The sequence below is a fragment of the Coturnix japonica genome, chromosome 19 (genome assembly GCF_054131305.1).
Source record: "Coturnix japonica strain WE chromosome 19, WE-NBRP24, whole genome shotgun sequence".
In the NCBI taxonomy this organism is placed as follows: Eukaryota; Metazoa; Chordata; class Aves; order Galliformes; family Phasianidae; genus Coturnix; species Coturnix japonica.
Window position 1 is genome coordinate 1,396,224 of NC_140681.1, and position 17,179 is coordinate 1,413,402.

The 17,179-nt window shown below is 49.6% G+C and overlaps 1 protein-coding gene across 3 annotated transcripts in view; it reads left to right on the plus strand.

The window, feature by feature from the left end:
* Positions 1-17,179, plus strand: part of AAR2 (AAR2 splicing factor) — a 36,786-nt gene that overhangs the window by 3,261 nt on the left and 16,346 nt on the right. Inside the window, exon 3 of one of the 3 annotated variants that reach the window (XM_015881274.3) lies at positions 321-1,338. The exons of the other annotated variants lie outside the window; for them this stretch is intronic. Within the exon in view, the coding sequence (XP_015736760.1) occupies positions 321-488 (168 nt within the window). The 3' untranslated portion in view covers positions 489-1,338. Of the gene's footprint in view, positions 1-320; positions 1,339-17,179 lie in introns of those variants that run through there. 3 annotated transcript variants of the gene reach the window in all.

Genomic DNA, 17,179 nt, shown 5'->3' on the forward strand with positions numbered 1-17,179 from the left:
TTTCTTTCCCTTCTGCTCACACAAGGATCTTTTGCTCACAGTTGAGCATATTTCAGAATTCTGTAATATGTGTCTCATTGCGTGTGCACTACTATGTAACAGAGTTATTGCCTTAATGTTTGTAACCTCAACTGAAGGCAGGATGGCTGTGGGATGAGAGGGGATGTGCAGGTGCTGCTGAGGCTGTCCCAAACAGGTCTAGTTGCCAGGAAGTCTCATCCTTTCCTGGTGGACCTGTCTCGAAACGTTCCCTGCCACGTCCTGTTGGTGCTGCACAGCATGTGCCACAAATCTCACTGACATCTACTTTGTTCTTTCAGGTGTTTTTTTCCTACACGTGCAGTGCTGCTGTTGATGGAGCTTTAAGGAAAAAGGCTGAAAAATTCAAAGCTCACCTAACGAAGAAATTTAAGTGGGACTTTGAGGCAGAGCCTGACGACTGTGCCCCTGTAGTGGTGGAGCTTTCCGAGGGTGTGCTCACAGACTAAGCAAAGTGCTCACAGAGAAACAAATGGCTGTTCTAAAATCACTTTTTCTCCATACCCTTCTTAACTTTTCCAGCTTCCTAAGTCATATTCTGTCACTAATTTCTCTTGCTGCTGTAAAGACAGACATGGAAAAAACAAAAAAATTCTTTACCACATGAGATGACCGGAATTGTTGGAACTGTTTGAACATAGCCATGTGGCTCTGCACACCTTGTTTTTCCTCTACCCCGTCACCAACAACTTCTTCTGTACTGAACAGCTCCTTGCTCTGGTTTTATCTGTTGTGCTGGGCTGGAGGTGGTGCATCTCATGCCTGGAGCCGGTGCTGCTCTTGTTTGATGCCTCTGGAGTGAGGCATTCTGCTCAAAGCTGCAGCAGAATTCATCCCATTTTATACCACTAATACTGAAATATCTTTTCCTCTAATACTGTGGAAACCTTTTGTACTTCCTGCTGACGCTCTGCTTAGCATGATGTAAAAGAACATTAACAGTTTGGTAACATTCAATACTGGACAGCAGTCATCCAGGTTTTGAAGCAGAGGAGAACTGGCATGAGATGAGTGTCAGACCTGAACTGTTCCCTTCTGTTTTGCTGTAATCAGAAACTTTAAGTACTTTCACAAAAGACAGTCTCTTCTTTCTCCCCATCATCCCCAAGGTAGGTTGTAGGAAAACTCTGTGGGCGTCATTTGGACCTGTGCAGGGCTTTAGCCCTGTAACCTGCTCATTAACCATCTCATCTGGTAGACTTCTTCAGATATTTGTATGTGTATCTAACAAGATAACACTGCTTGTCAATCTTTTGTAGTTAAAATAAATCTTCTTATCTTGGTCTCGTGTACAGAAAACATCTGTACAATTCTGTTTATATATATATGTGTATATATATAATATAGCTGAAGTTTATGGTGCTGTGTCACTGGCCTGTCTCATTGGGATGTCCAGTATCCCCAGAAGTAACATCACAGTGTGTTCTGTTATACCCAAGTGCAGCTCATAATGAGCAGTACATGGCAAGGCACAAATGCAGCATGTTCTGGGAAGGGAGTATGTGGTTGTGTGTTGCCAAATAATCAGTAACATACTGCAGGAATCAGCCGCCAGAAGCTGTCATGTTGCTGCATTGATGCTGTTTCTTCGCTTTCCTCAAGGGCTTCAAACTCCATTACTCTGGTGTCTTGGTGTGTCCATTTTCAACAGATGCAGTGCAGACAATGAGCCCTTAGGGAAGGTCACTGCAGTTTGGTGTGTGTTTTGTTCTTAACTCTATGTGCTTTCTTGACATTAACATCCTTGAGATATTTTACACTGTGACTGTGCTCATCTTGTCTTGCTCTTTGCTTGCCTGTGTGCACAGGGAGTGCTGTCTTTGCAATTGCCATTTGGACAAATGGTCTGTAACAGGCGATCCCAGATCTGATTAAAGGTGCCTGTTTGGTTGGTTCTTTGCACCAACCCAATGACTGATTCTGCTGCTTTAAAGCAGAACACCAGTTACTGATGTAACTGAGAAGCTCAGTTAGCATGGAGCGTGGGGACTGTCCTGTCTGGAGTGGGAAAAGATGAATGGTGCTTGGTGCTTTTCCTGGCTGAAAACCAGTCTGGCCCAACAGTGTCAGTGCTTTGCAGACTGTCCTGGCAGTGCTCCCGCTTCTTTGATGGGTAGGTTACTTTGAGTGTGTCTTTGGAAGTTAATTATCAGGTTTAGTTTTTGAGGTTTAACACATGTAGCAGCCGGATTCCCGTCATAAACTGCAGTTTTAGCAACCAAGAACCAAGAATGTAATTGTTCTTCCATTGTGCTTTTTGTGAGGTTGTAGTAGATGTCTCCAATTAGGCCCACAAAAGAGGTGAGGAAGTAGGCCTTTGGGGGGGCATCATCCATTTGGTACATGTGAAACAAGGAACTTTCAGATAAATACAGATCGAGACTGAGTGCTCAGAGTTCAACTCCATGGATCAGTCGCACACTTAAGGGGGAGAGGGAAGTCTGCACATATGAAGCAACACACATTTAATGTTTGCAAGGGGAGACGGTCATAAGTCTGGGAGGGGAAGGAGGTGAGGGCTGTTATTCTTGTTGAACTCAGCAGGAAGGAGGACATAAATGGAAAGCTGTAGCATGTCATGGCTAATATCTTCTTGCCTTTATGTAGCCTGAGGCCACCTATGGCTGTGATAACACTACCCTTCCTTCCAGCTAAAATAGCTGGATAATCTGATATGGTAATCTGAAAACAGAGAGATTTGTGTGTTTGTAAATACAGATTACTGCACACTAATGAAGTATAACGGATGATGTGTTTGCAGCACTGATTCAGCAATGAATTAGGGTCAGGCTGGGCAGCAATGAAATGGCACTGATGCATGAGGTATGATGGCTTTGTGTGTATGTGGTGAGTTGTCCAGCTGCCAGAGCTTTGCAGTGAGGCAAAGTGGTATTGTTCATGTCCTCTGATATGTGCTTTCATTGCAAATTGTGTTGGAATGTGGATTCTGTTCAGTCCTGGGTGAAGGTCATTAAGAATTAACAATGGCAGTGAGCTTCATTTTTGTTATTTCTGCCTGGTCTCTTCCAGCAGCACTAACCTGTCATGTCTGTCTTGTTTCAGCTCAAGTCTCTTCTATTTCTATTAAATGTTTCTATTGTTTGTTAGTCTTGTATTGCTAATTTTTTTTTTTTTAATTCAGAAATAACAGACATGAGATACTTGCTTAAGTTAATTAATGAAGCAATTAGCTGGAGGCTGTGGGTAGATGGCACCTCTGTAAGGAGCAGTATTCATTTCTGCTGTTGCTAAGGTGCACCTTTGTCAGCTGGACAAATAATGCCAGCTGCTATGAATGGAGCCTTAGCACTGAGTTTCTGGAAAATGGACAAAGATGAAGCAGAACATCTTGATCCCTTCCTCTGAAAAAGGAAATCGCTTCTCTTGGATCCTACTGTTTGTAGTCCAGAAGAGCTGACGGTGGTTTATTCTGCAGCCCTGTTACTATCAAAGGGAAGCGCTGTGAATGGCTGCTCGTTCATGGTGTGGTCACCTACCCTATAGTTATTTCTGCTCCTCCTCAGAGAACGCGTGGCTCCCTCCATGCAGACTGGGAGTAGTCCAGAGCCATCCTGCTGAGGCAAGTGCTGTACAAGCCACAGAGTGGAGCTGAAGCACAGCTGGGAGGATGCTCCAAGCAGCACAGCGGTGTTGGAGCCTGTAATTAATGCAGAATAGGCATTGATTCTGTAGGGGCTGCATTAAGAGCATAAATGAGTTGCAAGGCAGCCTAACTGCAAATAAATAAACTAAGTCTAAATGGGTTAATCAATATGAGAAAAAATCCATATACACAGACTGTCAGAGCTGCTGCTTTGGAGTCGTTGGGTCTGTTTCAGTTGGTTCAGAGCTTTGCAGTTCCACAAGGAAGGTGCTGCCATTCGTTGTTACAGTACTGGGTTGTGTGGTCACACTATGGTGGTGCCTTGCTGCCCCTGGGGCTGTGCTGGTGTGCCCTGCTGCTGTGCTCACCTCTGCACACAGGGCCCACAGGACCAGGCTGTGCTGGTCTTGGGCTGTTGGGAGGCCTGTCAGGTGTCACCTTTGGACAGGCAAGGAATGAGGGTTAGAAGGAACCAACGTGAGGATGTCCCATGACCTAATTTCTCATCTCAGCCCCCTTTGCAGACACTGTGATGGCTGTGCTGGGGGCCTGTCTGGCCATTGGCCATTCCTTTGTTCTGCACCTCCTGGGTCAAACAAGACGTGTATTGGAAGCACTGAGAAGTTTCCCAAATTTGACATTCCCAGAGCTGTAATGCCCAAATGTTTTCCCCACCTGCTGGTGAGCTGGCACTCAGAGCTCTGCCCTAATCCTGCCATGTCTCTTTGCACATTTCCTTATTGTCTTTTTGCCAGAATTACTCATTGTCTGGTACTTGAAAGAAGCTTCTTAACAGGAGGGAGAGCAACTTTTTATATGAGCAGATGGTGACAGGACAAGGGGAAGTGACTTTAAACTGAAAGAGGAGGTTTAGGTCAGCTGTGAATGGTAATTCTTTATGCAGAGGCGGTGCAGCCCCAGCACTGCTGCCCAGAGCTATGGGTGCCCCATCCCTGCAGGTGCCCAAGGCCATAGCTGGGCCCAGGGCAGCCAGCCCATGGCAGGGTTGGGGCTGGGGGGGCCAGCTGTGCTGGGATACCGTGACTATTGTCACAGATCACGTGTATTCAAAACAGTGTTGGTGTTCTCCCAGCAGTGTTGTGTCCACACTTCCAGCTTGTAGTGCATACTTTCAGGCCACAGTGAGGTCTCTCGGAACCTTCTCTTCACCAGGCTGAGCAAGCCCAGCTCCCCCAGCCTTTCTCCATAGCTAAGGTGCTAAGACAGAGCTTTGTTTGTGCTGGACTGCCCACCAAGAAGGCAATGGCTCACCTCCTCCTGGGGCCTTCACATGCTGGTCCTGAAGGGGCTGCCTGCTCTGGTGCCCAGCATTGCTGCCTCTGCAGAGCAACAAAACAGACTGTGCACCGTGACGTCTCCAAGCAGAGGTGACTGTTATTAGTCGCAGGAAGGTGAATGACTCCTTTAATAGGATTTTCTCTTGGATTTTATCTAATGACATCAATGTGTTCGCATTAATGAACAGCCAGCGCTGCCTGCTGTTCCATGCAAACCTGTGTGCCCACCAGGCTGTCCCCCAAGGGTACCTGCTGAGGGGAAAAAACCCTCTGCTGCTGAGGGACAGGGAATGGCAGGGAAGTGGGGAGGAGGAGTGTGTGGACAGTCCCAGGCATCATCTTTGGTGAGAAAATGAGTTAGGATTACTGTGGCCTGTTGCTTTTGGGTCGTGTTTCTGTAGAATATCTCCAGATAATGTGATTACTTTACGAGCAAATGCCTTTTATTTCTTGAACTGAATAGTCTTGCCAACAGACTAAATCCACGTGTTTGGAAATGGTGTGGTTCTCATCTCGTGATGAAAGCATCCTGCTCAGCGCTTGGTGGGAGGCAGGGCTCAACTTGCCACCTCACTGACCTTGCAGGAGCTTGGCTGGCAGGCAGTCTGAGCCTAGAGCTGTGCGATGGGATGATGATCCAGATCATGCTGCCCATCACTGCCTGTTAACCTGTGTACAGCAGGGCAGGGCTGGTGGCCGTCACATCAGCAGGGCTGGGAGTCCTTCCAGTTGTGCTGAGCACAGCCTCTTGTCCAGCGGAATTCTCATCACTTGAGATTCTGCTGATCATCGCCGAGAGGCTCCCAAACTTGTGAGAGACCTTCTGTCTGCAATCCAGCAGGGACCTATTAAACAATCAATCACCCAGCTGTGGTGTGCGACCACTTGGGGCCTCTTGTAGCTTTATTTCATTAGGAGGAGATCACTGGGGAGGGCTGTGCATGTGTAGCATTACTGGAAGTTCACTCTCATTAAGTGTGTTCATTTAGTGGACTTGGTTTCTTAACAAGGCCAATAACCAGTTTGATCTAATGTTCCTTTGGGGGCTTTCATTCACTTTATTCCCCAGCAGACACAGGCAGGTCAGGAGCTGTCTGCATTAGCAAGATCCTCCACCTTCCTTAATATTCACTGATCCCTGCAAGGATTTTTTTTTATTATTATTATGTATTTATTTATTTGCATTTGTGAAGAAAATATATCTTTAATTTACATTTTCTCCCTCTTCTTTTGCATCTCCAAGAGCAAAGCACTCATCCATGCTTCAGAAGAATGGCCAGATTTTCTTGCCATGTCAGAAGTTGTAGTCCAGTTCTAAGATGACTGATTCTGTTTCCTCTGTGTTTCAGTACCAAAAGGAAACTGCAGCTGTTGTCTTCTACCAATAATAAAAGGGTTGGTTTGGTTTTTTTTCCATGTTCCTGTCATGCTCACTAAAAGCACCTCTGGGCTGGCTCTGCTGTGCCACCATGCAGGGCCTATGGGCTGCCAGCCTTCCTTTCTCTGAATGCACGCTGAGTGTGCTGTTAAGCACCAGCACAAAGCAGGTGTGAAATATTCAGTGGAATAAAGAGTAAGGGCAACCGAGGCCTCAAATGCTCTGAGGATGTTTCAATAATGAAACTTGCAAGTGAAATCATTCTATCTAACACATAAGCAGAGGGTTACTGCATCCAGCCACAGGCTGTGTCTGGGAAGTGACTTGTGCAGCTTTGACTGTCTTGGATCCGTGAAATTAAAGCAGCAGCATCTTTATCCCTGCTCTGTAGTTAGTGGAGCTGAAGAACAGACTCCTGCTCAGCTGCTGCCTGACCACTGTTCTTCACCAGTATTATGTTTGTGCACAGAGCTGTTTCTCCTCCACTCCACTTCTGAGTACTGGGCAGGCTGGCAGCTGTGGAGCAGAGCTGGGACTGCATGCAATATCCTTCCAGCAGCACTTCCCTTGGTGCACTGCAGTCAGGCTGGGACAAGGGAGAGGATTGGGTTCTGTGGCTCGAGCATAGCTCGAGACATGGGTGTCTGTGGCAGGTCCTGGTTTTGCAGTAAGGGACCTGATTGGAATCTGGCAGTTACTACTTGATATCAATTGGAAATGTACTGGTGAGAAAATGACTTGGGCACTCTACCAGCCGCTGCAGCTTGATGAGCTACTAAAATGAGCTATTGCATGGTAATATGTACCTAGAGGGCAACCTGTCTGAGGTGCAGCACCAAGCAGCTCTGTATTTCTAGCAGATTGAAGTCAAGTGTTCTGACTCCAGAAGCGTTCCTTGACTACTGCAGAGGAGATGGATGCAAAAGCAAGAAAACCCCATCTGTCTTGCAGACTGAAGCCTGTGTTTGCCCTGATGTATGCAGTCTTCCATAGAGTGAGCACCTTCTGGTAGCAGCGATACAGGAGGCTGCTCAGGGTTTCTGTGGCAAGGTTTTGGTAGCAGGGGGCTGCAGGGTGGCCTCTGTGAGGAAAGCCCAGCAGCTGCCTCATGTCAGATCAGAACCAGCTCCAGACAGCTCCAACAGGGACCTGGTGCTGGCCAGACCTGAGCCAGGAGTGGTACTGAGTGCCTCAGTGAGAGCAGGTGTAAGAAAGGCAAAAACTGCTGCACAACAGCAGCTGGGAGAGAGGAGCGAGATGAAAGGCAAGCAGCCCTACAGCCACCAAGGTCAGTGCAGAAGGATGTCAGGTGCACCGGGCACAGAGCGGCAGCTCCCTGCGGCGCAAGAGAGGCCCGTGGTGGAGCAGGCCATCCCCCTGCAGCACACGGGCACCACACGGAGCAGATCTCCCTTTGCAACCATGGTGGATGTGGGCTCGGAGCAGGAGCGGGGCCTGGGCCGGAGCTGCAGCCCTTGGGGAAGAGCTGCAGGGAGCAGAGGGGCTGCGGGAGCTGGAGCAGTGCCTGAAGGATGGGCCCCGTGGGACTGAGCCACAGCGGAACAATGCTTGGAGAGCTGCAGAACGTGGGAAGCCCAGGTGGGATCGGTCCAGGAAGGATAAGCAGCCATGGGGGGACACACACCTGGAGTAGGGGAAGACACTGAGGATGAAAGAGCAATAGATGATGGAGCGTTCTAGACTGGCTGCAACTTCCATTCCCTTCAGGAGGAGTTAGAAGAGAGTAGATGGGAGGAAGGTGGTTTTATTTTGTTTTTAGTTCTCACTGCTTTAGTTTATTATCAGTAAGCAATAAATTATATCATTCTCCCTTATTGTTGAGGTTTTTTGCTTTTGATGGTAAATGCTGAGTGATCTCCCTGTTCCTATCTTAACCCGTGAGCTTTTTCATCATTTTTTTCTCCTCATCCTTTGCAAAAGGGGAATGAGAGAGTCATGCAGCAAAGCTGAGCTGCCCATTGGTGCTAAACAACGCTTCCCTGTGTCCTGCCAGCTGAATCACCCCTTTTCTCAGTAGCAAAGACCTCTTCAGTGCCAGTAGTGCTGCCCCAGGCTTGTTCCTTGTACAGCGGTTCCCCATGCAGCTGCTGTGTGCTACCACATTGGTAATGGAGGCTTCAGGAAATAATCTTTCACCCCGTGTCCTTGTAAGCGAGGGGAGCTAATGTGAAGGACCAGAGGAGGAGCTCGCTGCTGAGGTGACCTTTCCTGGAAGGGTTCTGTTTTCCTTCTGATCCTGCTTGGAAAACATCTGTCACGTTTTCTGTGCTCTTGCAGCAGAGACAGGTGAAGATGCTGCTGGCTGTGCTCCCCTGCCGTAATGCTGATTGAGGGCAGCTGCCATATTTTAGTGGGACAGAGGCTACTGAGTGAGCTGGATGCTGCCCTCAGCCTTGTCCTCCACACAGCAAAGTCTGGGAAGGGTCCCTATCCCTACCCGTGGCAGGGTGTTGCTGGGGCTGTGCCTGCACAGGCAGTGTGGGGAGCAGTGCTGTGGCCTGCTGGCATCTTGTGGCATGCAGTGTTTGGCTGCAGTGGGCAGCCTGAAGGAGATCAGACCAGCTCACTGCAGTGAGAGGCAGGAGAGCCAGGCCTGTCTTTCTCTACTTCATTCTGACCTTGGAGCGAGGATCTGTTCTGTCCATGGACAGGAGCCAGTGACCCCCAGCTTGTTTCTTCTCTCTGCATGTTCTCCCAAAGATTTTTCTCTCTGGGCATTTATTTTCTCGCAGGCAAGTGACAAGCTGCTCACAGAAAGGTCAAGCTCGGGAGGGCACATATCTCATTAGCACTGACAGCAGAGCCCAGCTGCTCTGTGTACATGCACCACATGTCCCCTGCACACTGCCCAAGGGTTGTTGCCAGAGAGCTGCTCCCCGAACACTCTGTGCAGGGGTCCCGTATTGCCATACCCCAGCTGGCTAAGTTTGCATGGTCTCTGTGGGGCTTCACTTCTTCTCTAGCCTGTGCCACGTTTTGAGACCAGCAACCCGCAGGTGCAGCAGCTACAGGACTGGCATTGCAGATGAAGTGGGTGGGAGGAGCACTGTGCATGGATTCCAACCAGTTATCTCTGTCTCCTTGGAGCCCTTCCAGGATGCTTGTACCCTCGCTGCAGAAAGACATGGCCGTTTCAGTGTAAATTCCTTTCACTTGGCTTGGACCAAATGTCTCGCTCAGTGAGAAGACAAAGCTGAGTGTGTTTTATGGCTTTTTCCCCCAAGCTGTGTGTTTTTCCTCAGGTTATAATTGTCTCCAGACTGTGCCACCCCCAGGCCATTGCTGTGCTAGGTGCTGTGTGTATGCAGGATGTTACCCCCACCCAGCCTGGGGCTGGGAGGCTGCAGCTTAGGAGAGGGCTCTGGCACTGTAGGCATGGCAGATCAGGCTGTGATAACAGCTTTGCTGGATCTCTAAACATTAGCACCAGATGAACAGGCCTAAATTGATGTTGCCAGGCAGAGAAGAAAATGTTGCTGAGCATCCTCATACTGGCACGTTTGCTGGCATCTGATGCAGCAGCTCCCCTTGGTAAGACCCGAGGTTCTCAGCATCCCTCTGACTGATGTGGCATAGGCTGATGAGGGCAGGTTTGTGCATGGCTTTGTGCATCCCACTGGCAGAGCCTGCAACAGCTCTGACCTTAGAAAAGTCTTTGCATATCCTGTATCCCTAGGCCAAAGGGAGACCTTGAGCCTGAGCCTGGATGAGAGCAGAGATTCAAGTTGCAGGGACAGGCTCCAAAGCTGTGACTTTCAGGGGAATGCAAAGAATGTTCTTGCCCTCAGTAGCAATTCCATCAAAACATTTGGCTGCCCATGTTAGGGTTTTATATATTGCTTCCTTGAAAAATTTCTGCCTTTGCCTGGCAGTAAGAGGGGCCTTGAGAGACTGTATGGCATCATGGAGGTTGACAGCTTCAAAGTGAGAGTTACATGCTTGGAAGAAGGGGCTGTGGTAGCCAATGTGGTCTGCGGAGGAGGTGGTGCTGAGCTGCATGTACTGTCCCTGCTCTGCTCTGGTGGATGCTTACACATCTAAGTGCTGCCACTACAGCACCTGACAAGCGTGTTAATGAAAGAGGAGCATGGAGCTGACAGAATGTCCTGTAAGCCTCATGCTGTTGACCACATCAGATCATGTTCTGTACACTGCTGTGCTATAACCCCATACCCTGGCTCACATGTGAGACCTTAGAGCACCCATCTGCCCTTCCCCAGCTGCTGTGGACTGCTCCGAGGGAGAGCATCATGTCAGCAGCACAGGGCAGGTTACCTCCCACTGACTGCGCTCTCCTGTCAGTACCCTGGCATGGTGCAGGGGCTGGGCAGGGGATTAGCATTTAGTGGGAAGTGTCCCTCCACCTTGGTAGCTGCTTTCCCGTTTCATTCCTGTGCTCAGCTTCTCCTGCTTCTTTGCAGCTGCATGCCCCAGCCAAGGCAGCATGTGTGTGCAGCAAAGCTGTCTGTCCTCTGGATGGTTGGTAGTGCCAGGGAACACAGCACAGTGTGGTGAGTGCACCCACACACACTCAGCCCTGCAGTGGCACTGCCATGCAGGTAGGCACAGGCTGAGGGCTGAGGCTGGGTGCTCAAGGCCTGATGTCTGCCTCACCCCTCAGCCATGGTGCCTAAGTACCTCTGTGGGGGCTCTGGCACCCAGTGCAGGAGAAGCTCTTAGCCATGGCTGCATGTGTTTTTAGCAGCCGGGCTCTCCTGGCTGGCACAATGGGAAACAATGAATGTCCCCTTCCTACATGTGGAAAAAAGAGTTGAGTGCCTAATTGCTGTGCTCTATAAAAAGAAGTAAGAAGGGCTTTTGCAGAGAGTATAGTCTCCTCGGGAAGAAAGAGCTGCACTTTTCCACCCACACCATGCACAGTAGCCCTTCATGCATCGACTGGTCCTTTCCACTGACCATGGTCAGGACAATTGGAGCCTCCTGCTAGGGCACACTCACATCCCCTTCCACCAAGGGGCAGGACCGAGGCTCTCCTGCCCCTCTTATCTCTGTGCCAGGCTGGGCAACTGGCACAGACACTCTCAGGAGGATCCTCTTCGGAGTTATGGGTGTCTCTAACCCTCAGCTGCCTCCACTAGCTCCTGTGACCTCAGCTGGCCACACATCGCCTGGTGCAGCTCATATGGCCTTGCCAATGCTCACCCTCTATGCAACTGTCCATCTGTCTCTCACTCAGACAGAACCTCCTCATGATCCCAGGGCCCCCAGTGGGTGTTACTGGCCATGCATCTTCTCTGCAGTGGCAAGACACTGACAGGGGGATGCTTGTGGTTGCTGAGGTGTGTCTGAGTCTCAGGTAGCACCAAGTCTGGGAAACCAGAAAGGCATAGGGGAAGAGATGGGATCTGGGGCAGACAGAGCTGCTGGAAGTGCTTGGTGACCTTGAAAGCATCCTTCCACCCAACAACTGATTTAACTGGGAAGTGATTTGTTGCAGGATGCTGTAAAGATCAGACATATGAAAAGAGATTTGAAACACAGTTGGATAAAAATAATTAGGTAAATATAGTAATATATCTGCAACCTTTGGCTCTGAAAATGGCTTAAATCTGGTTGACCAGGGAAAGGTGAGAGGGCCCTGGAGGAGTGGAGGTGGTGGGTTGTGCAGTTGTCCCAAACTAGTAGCTGTGCTCATGGGAGCTGGCAGAAAAGGAGGGCTGTTTCTTGAACTTGATTTGTTTGCCTTGAACTAAACAGGTTCTTCTAGATGTCTCACTCCTACACATTTCTGTACTCCCTTCATTTTCTCCTACTTAATCACATTGTGGTACCCTTCACAGAATCTCCTTCTGTATAAAGCATTTGGAAGCCTGAGGTCAGGGACCGACTCTTGGCTGCGCTCAAAATGCAGCATTCAGCACTGACTTGCCTGTGGGTATTAGGGGTGAGCAGTGGAGGAGAAGCTGTGGCTCTCAGTGTGCTCCCTCCTCATGTGCTGCCAAGCACGACCCAAGAGAAGCTGCTCCTCCTGAACACAGAGCCCATCCTGCCCCTGCCTGTCCTTATTGTGGGTCAATCAAAGAGGGAGTTCCAGGGCCCTGATGTGGCCTCCTGATGCCAGCAATACTATGGCACACTCCTTCAGTGTTTTGCTGTCCACATGGAGTGTCTTGGTTCTGGTCCCTTGCAAGAGCCTATCAGGAATGTTGCAGTAAAGTGACATGGACACCAATGCCAGGGTTAAGGGTGGGAGGTCTGGCAAGCACAGCAAAGAAGTATAACTATGGTTTCTCCTGGTTATTACTTAATTGTCAGGCTAAGAGAAAAAAATATACATCCAGTGGAGCAAATGAGGATGCAGAGTTTGGAAATGGAAGAAAACTAGCAGAAGAGCTACTGGGGGCTCAGGGTGCTGGCTGAGCAGAGTCTTGAAATCACACTCCTTGCAGCAAACCAGGCAGGCAACTGTGAAATGGAAGCCTGCAACACAAGCACCTGCCATTTCTTCTGCTCATATAGAAATGTGCAACTGCTGGGGGAGCTCCAGACAGCAGCCAATGGCCTCTCTATCACAGTGAAGGCACACAAAGCCAAGCTCCTGCCACAGCCATGACTGGAAGAGGAAGGAGGAGTTGGCAAGCTCCTCAACACAGCCATGGCAAACTGGGCACAGCATCTGCAGTGGTGTCTTATCACAGACACATGAGCCTGGAGATCGCACCAGGCAGAAATAACTCCCAGGCAGGGAGCTGTGGCTCAAAGCAGCTGCTTGGGGGTCATGCATGGGATGCTGGGCAGGAAATGAAAGCACATAGCAGATGACAGGTAAGAGTTAGTGCTGCTAACACAATTTGCCTGGCTTGTACAGAATGCAGCACTAAGCTGCAAGGAGCTGCCTCCCAGTGAGGACACAGTGTACCAGAAAATCAGGTGCATAGCTTGATAATGATATGATGATACATTTTTGGCTCATACAAGCAGTAACAAGAGACAGGAGCAGAATACAAGGAATCAAGCATCCAGTGAGAGAAGACTGGGAGAGAGAGGGATGTGGGAAGGAAGTAGGGAAAAGTAGATATAGCCTGCAATGGGAAAGATATATCTGGGTTAGGGCTCAGGATCTGCCTGTCCTGAGGAGGAATATGGCTGGGCAGTGGCCTTTTCCTTTCCCCTCCACCTGTTAGAGGGATTCTGCCTTTGGGCTATAGCATCACCGTTGCTGGAAGGTGATGATGTTTGTCTGCCCCTCATCTGGAATCTGCACTCTGTTGGCAGGAAGGCATCAACTCCCCTGGCTTTTCTAATTTTTGCTCTGGATATTGTTTTCTTAATTGGACATGCAGCCACAAGTTCTGTGAGCTGCTGTGGGGACCAGTGTGCTGAGGGGGAAGCTGGCTAATGATGCAGGGAGCTGCACGAAGCATCACTGGGGGATGCCTCATGCCAATGAATAATATGCATAATTTACTGAGACTTTAATATTAATGTTCAACCCAGCCTAACCCCTTGTAAAAACAATTAGCAACAAAACTGCCTTTGCAGTTATGTAGATGTCTCATTCTTCCAGTGGCAGCAATAGAGCTTTTCTTCCTCTGCCCCATTTTGCCACTCACTCTGGTTTTCTCAGCTGCTACTCGAAGGGCAGAAATGAGGAAAGAAATAGAGCTTTATAAAGCTTCAGGCTGCTCTGCAGGGCCATTGAGGAGCTTCTCCTGTATCTCTGAGGGTCAGTACAACCCTCAGGACTCCTTGCCCTACCTCTCCTTCCAAACATGGAGAAGATGGATCTTCTATCCATCTATCCACTTTGTAGCAAAGTTTCTTTTTTCTCTCTTTATTTTTTGTTTAATTTTACCACCTTGGGCCTCACTTATCCTCATGCCTCTCTCCCACCTGGCTGCCTTTTGACATCTGTCTACTGCTTTGTAGTTGTCATTCAAATGGAATTTGGCTGGTATGATACCATGTACGAATCAGTGCAGTCAGTGGCATTAGGAGTGAGCTGATGTCTTATGCAACAAACCTCCATTCCCACATTCAGCTGTGTTCAAGCCCTTACTTCATGAATTGCTGCCATACATCCATCCTGAAGGAAGTGGAGCCCAAGCCTGACCCTGATGGCTCTGAGGGGACAGTATCCTTTTGGAAATTGCTTCTAATTCAGGCAGCTTCTAGAGGCAAAAGCCTCACAGAGAGCATCTCTGGAGTCCGGTCCATAGACCTGCCACAGCCTCATGTGTCACCTCATTGTTTCATCCTCCCCCTGCCAAGCACCATCACCCAGTTCTGACTCCCCTATCCCCAGTGACAAGGGCACCTGCACAAAGGCTTCTCAAGTTGTGGCACTATCAAAATTCAGGTGAGGGTGGCAGTGTGGAAGGAAACAGAAAATGGGGAAAGGATAATGCAATATCCACTTTTCCACCTGCCTTCATACCCCAGAGAAGAGGCCCACACACCTCTTGCAGCATATTCTTGTGTCTGCACACAAACTGCTGGAAGGGCTCACAGAGAGGTCTGCAGTACACAAAGCCAGATGCTGGCCGGTCCCTGTGCTCATGGCAGTGCTTTGCCTCTGTTGGGATTAAAAGTGAAGCAGCTGTGGCCCCTCAGCACTGCTGTTCTGACCTCCCATGTTCTTTCATCTCAGCAGGCAGCCTTTTTTTCCCTATAAACTCTTGAATTGTATAAATCTGAGCAAGCCTTCTAGTTTGGGGGCTGGGGTTTGGGAAGTGCCTTCTTCCCAAGGAAGCGAGGAGGAGAGCAGAGATGGGGCCAGCCAGGAGAGGAAGGTACTGCTGAGCTGGAAGGCATTGCCTTTCTGCCCAGAGGCTGCATTGCATTGCTCATCCCTCCTCCCCCCTGCTGCTGCCCTCATTTGGCTGATTCTGTAGATGAAAAGTGGCCTTTAAAATATAGGACAAGGTCACGCTTGTCTTCCTGCAGTCACAGCCCCATGTGGCTGTGCCCTGATGCTCTATAACAGCAGCTTTGAGGAGGCATTGTCTGAGGATGCTGAATGCCCCATGGGGATGCAACGCCAGCAGTGGCACACAGGCAGCAGCAAGGGTGCAAGTTGGTGGTGATGGTGTGCCCACCTCCAGCACTACTATAGCATCCAGAGTGGCACTGGGCTGGTGGCCGGGGGGCTGGGGCTGGCATTCAGTTGTGCTGCTGCTGTTCCAAAGTGGGACTCTTTCCACCACATTTCCTCTACACTGTTTCCATGAGATATATTGGCAGCTTTGTGCCATGCAGTACAGATGCCCAGTCCTGTTTGTGGGTCTCCAGAGCAGAGGGAGTTGGGCTGATGTGTTCGTAGGTGCTCCTGGCCCAGCAGTGCCCTCTGCTATGGGAGGAGGGTTGCTTTCCTTGCAAGCAGGAAACACTGCTTTTGCTCACCTCCAATTCCTGCTTGCCCCTCCTGACACTGCCAGTACTAGTTACAGCTCTATTTGTCCATGGCACATCTTGGCAAAGGAACTGGCATGCCAGCAGTCCAGTAGGTGTTTTCAGAGCTGATGCTTTGCAGGCTAAGAAATGTGACAAGAATTAGGTGGGCATGTTGTGAGTGTTTACGAACAGCATCAGAATGGGACATAAAGGCGCTGTCTGGGAGGGCTCACCAGTATTAGTCTGTCCTGGGTGTTCCTTATTGCATCTTCCTGCTCTTATTGTTGCTGCTGGACGTTGTCCTCTGTGGTCCAAACTGTCAGCTCTTCAGCCCGCCTGAGCCAAGGTAAAGCGTGCAAATTAACTTCCCTGGGAGCAGTCCAAGCCTGAAAGTCATCTGCTCCCCCCATAAGCATGAAGAGATTGAAAATAACAGACTTGCTATCTCAAGGGGAAACAAAAGTTGAAGGCAAAGCCTCCCAGAAGCAAATGCTGAGCAGCAGAGCCCCGCCTTGATGAGAAGTTTTCTCATTGCTGTCCCCGAGTGTTTTCCACGTGGATGCCAGGACTCTTATAGTGCTTTTAGTTAATGGCGGAAGAGAAACCTGATGCCCTGGCCAGCACTGTGTGTGTGCAGTGCTCAAGGCTGTCCAAGCTGCTGACAACTGTTCTGCTTCTTGGTGCTGCTGTGTGCTGCCAGGATGTAGCTCTCTGACAGGAGTGCCCGGTGTTCCCAGGAGAGGGCAAGCTGCCACCCCATCCCCAGCGACTGCTGTGTTCTCCAGGGTCCTGCACTGCCCAGCTGGAAGTGAGCCGGGGTGGTGGAACAGCTTGCCAAAGGCAGCACTGGTCTGAGTGCTGAGCACTCTACTCCACCGAGCTCTTTGTTTAATGCCTTCTACCTGCAGATCTTTCTCAGCAGTCTCTTGGAAAAGAGGTGCTACTGCTGAAGAGAGGCAGCAGGTTGTCAACCCACAATAGTCAGATGGTGTTGCGCCTCAATGTAGAACAGGGTGGACCTGCAGCTCTCAGTGTTCTTGAACTGGGTGGTGTCTGAAAGCCTCTGTTCACCTCTCTGAATAGCAGTGCAAGGTTCAGACATTTGCTGCCAGAAGTTGACTGCCAGATCAGTCAATCTGATGGATCCCCAGGGGTGCATTACTGGAGGTAGGACAGAGCTGCTACGGGGGTGAACTTGGCTTCCTGGAGTCAAGAAGCAATTACTGTAACGGCAGCAGGACAGACTGTGGTTTTGCTGTCAGGGGTTGAAATTATTTCTGACCTGATTCCTGAGAAACAGAATTGCTCGTGCAGCAGACCCTGGTACCATGCCTGTACTTCCCAGTGCAGTGGGGGGGGGAAGGATTCTGCCTTTCTGACACTGGAGGCTGTGCTTGCTGGTGGAACCATCCATCTTTTGTATGGCAGACTCCCTCCTGCACATGCAAGTCAGACTCGCTGTAACAAAAACACTGTCTCTGTGCG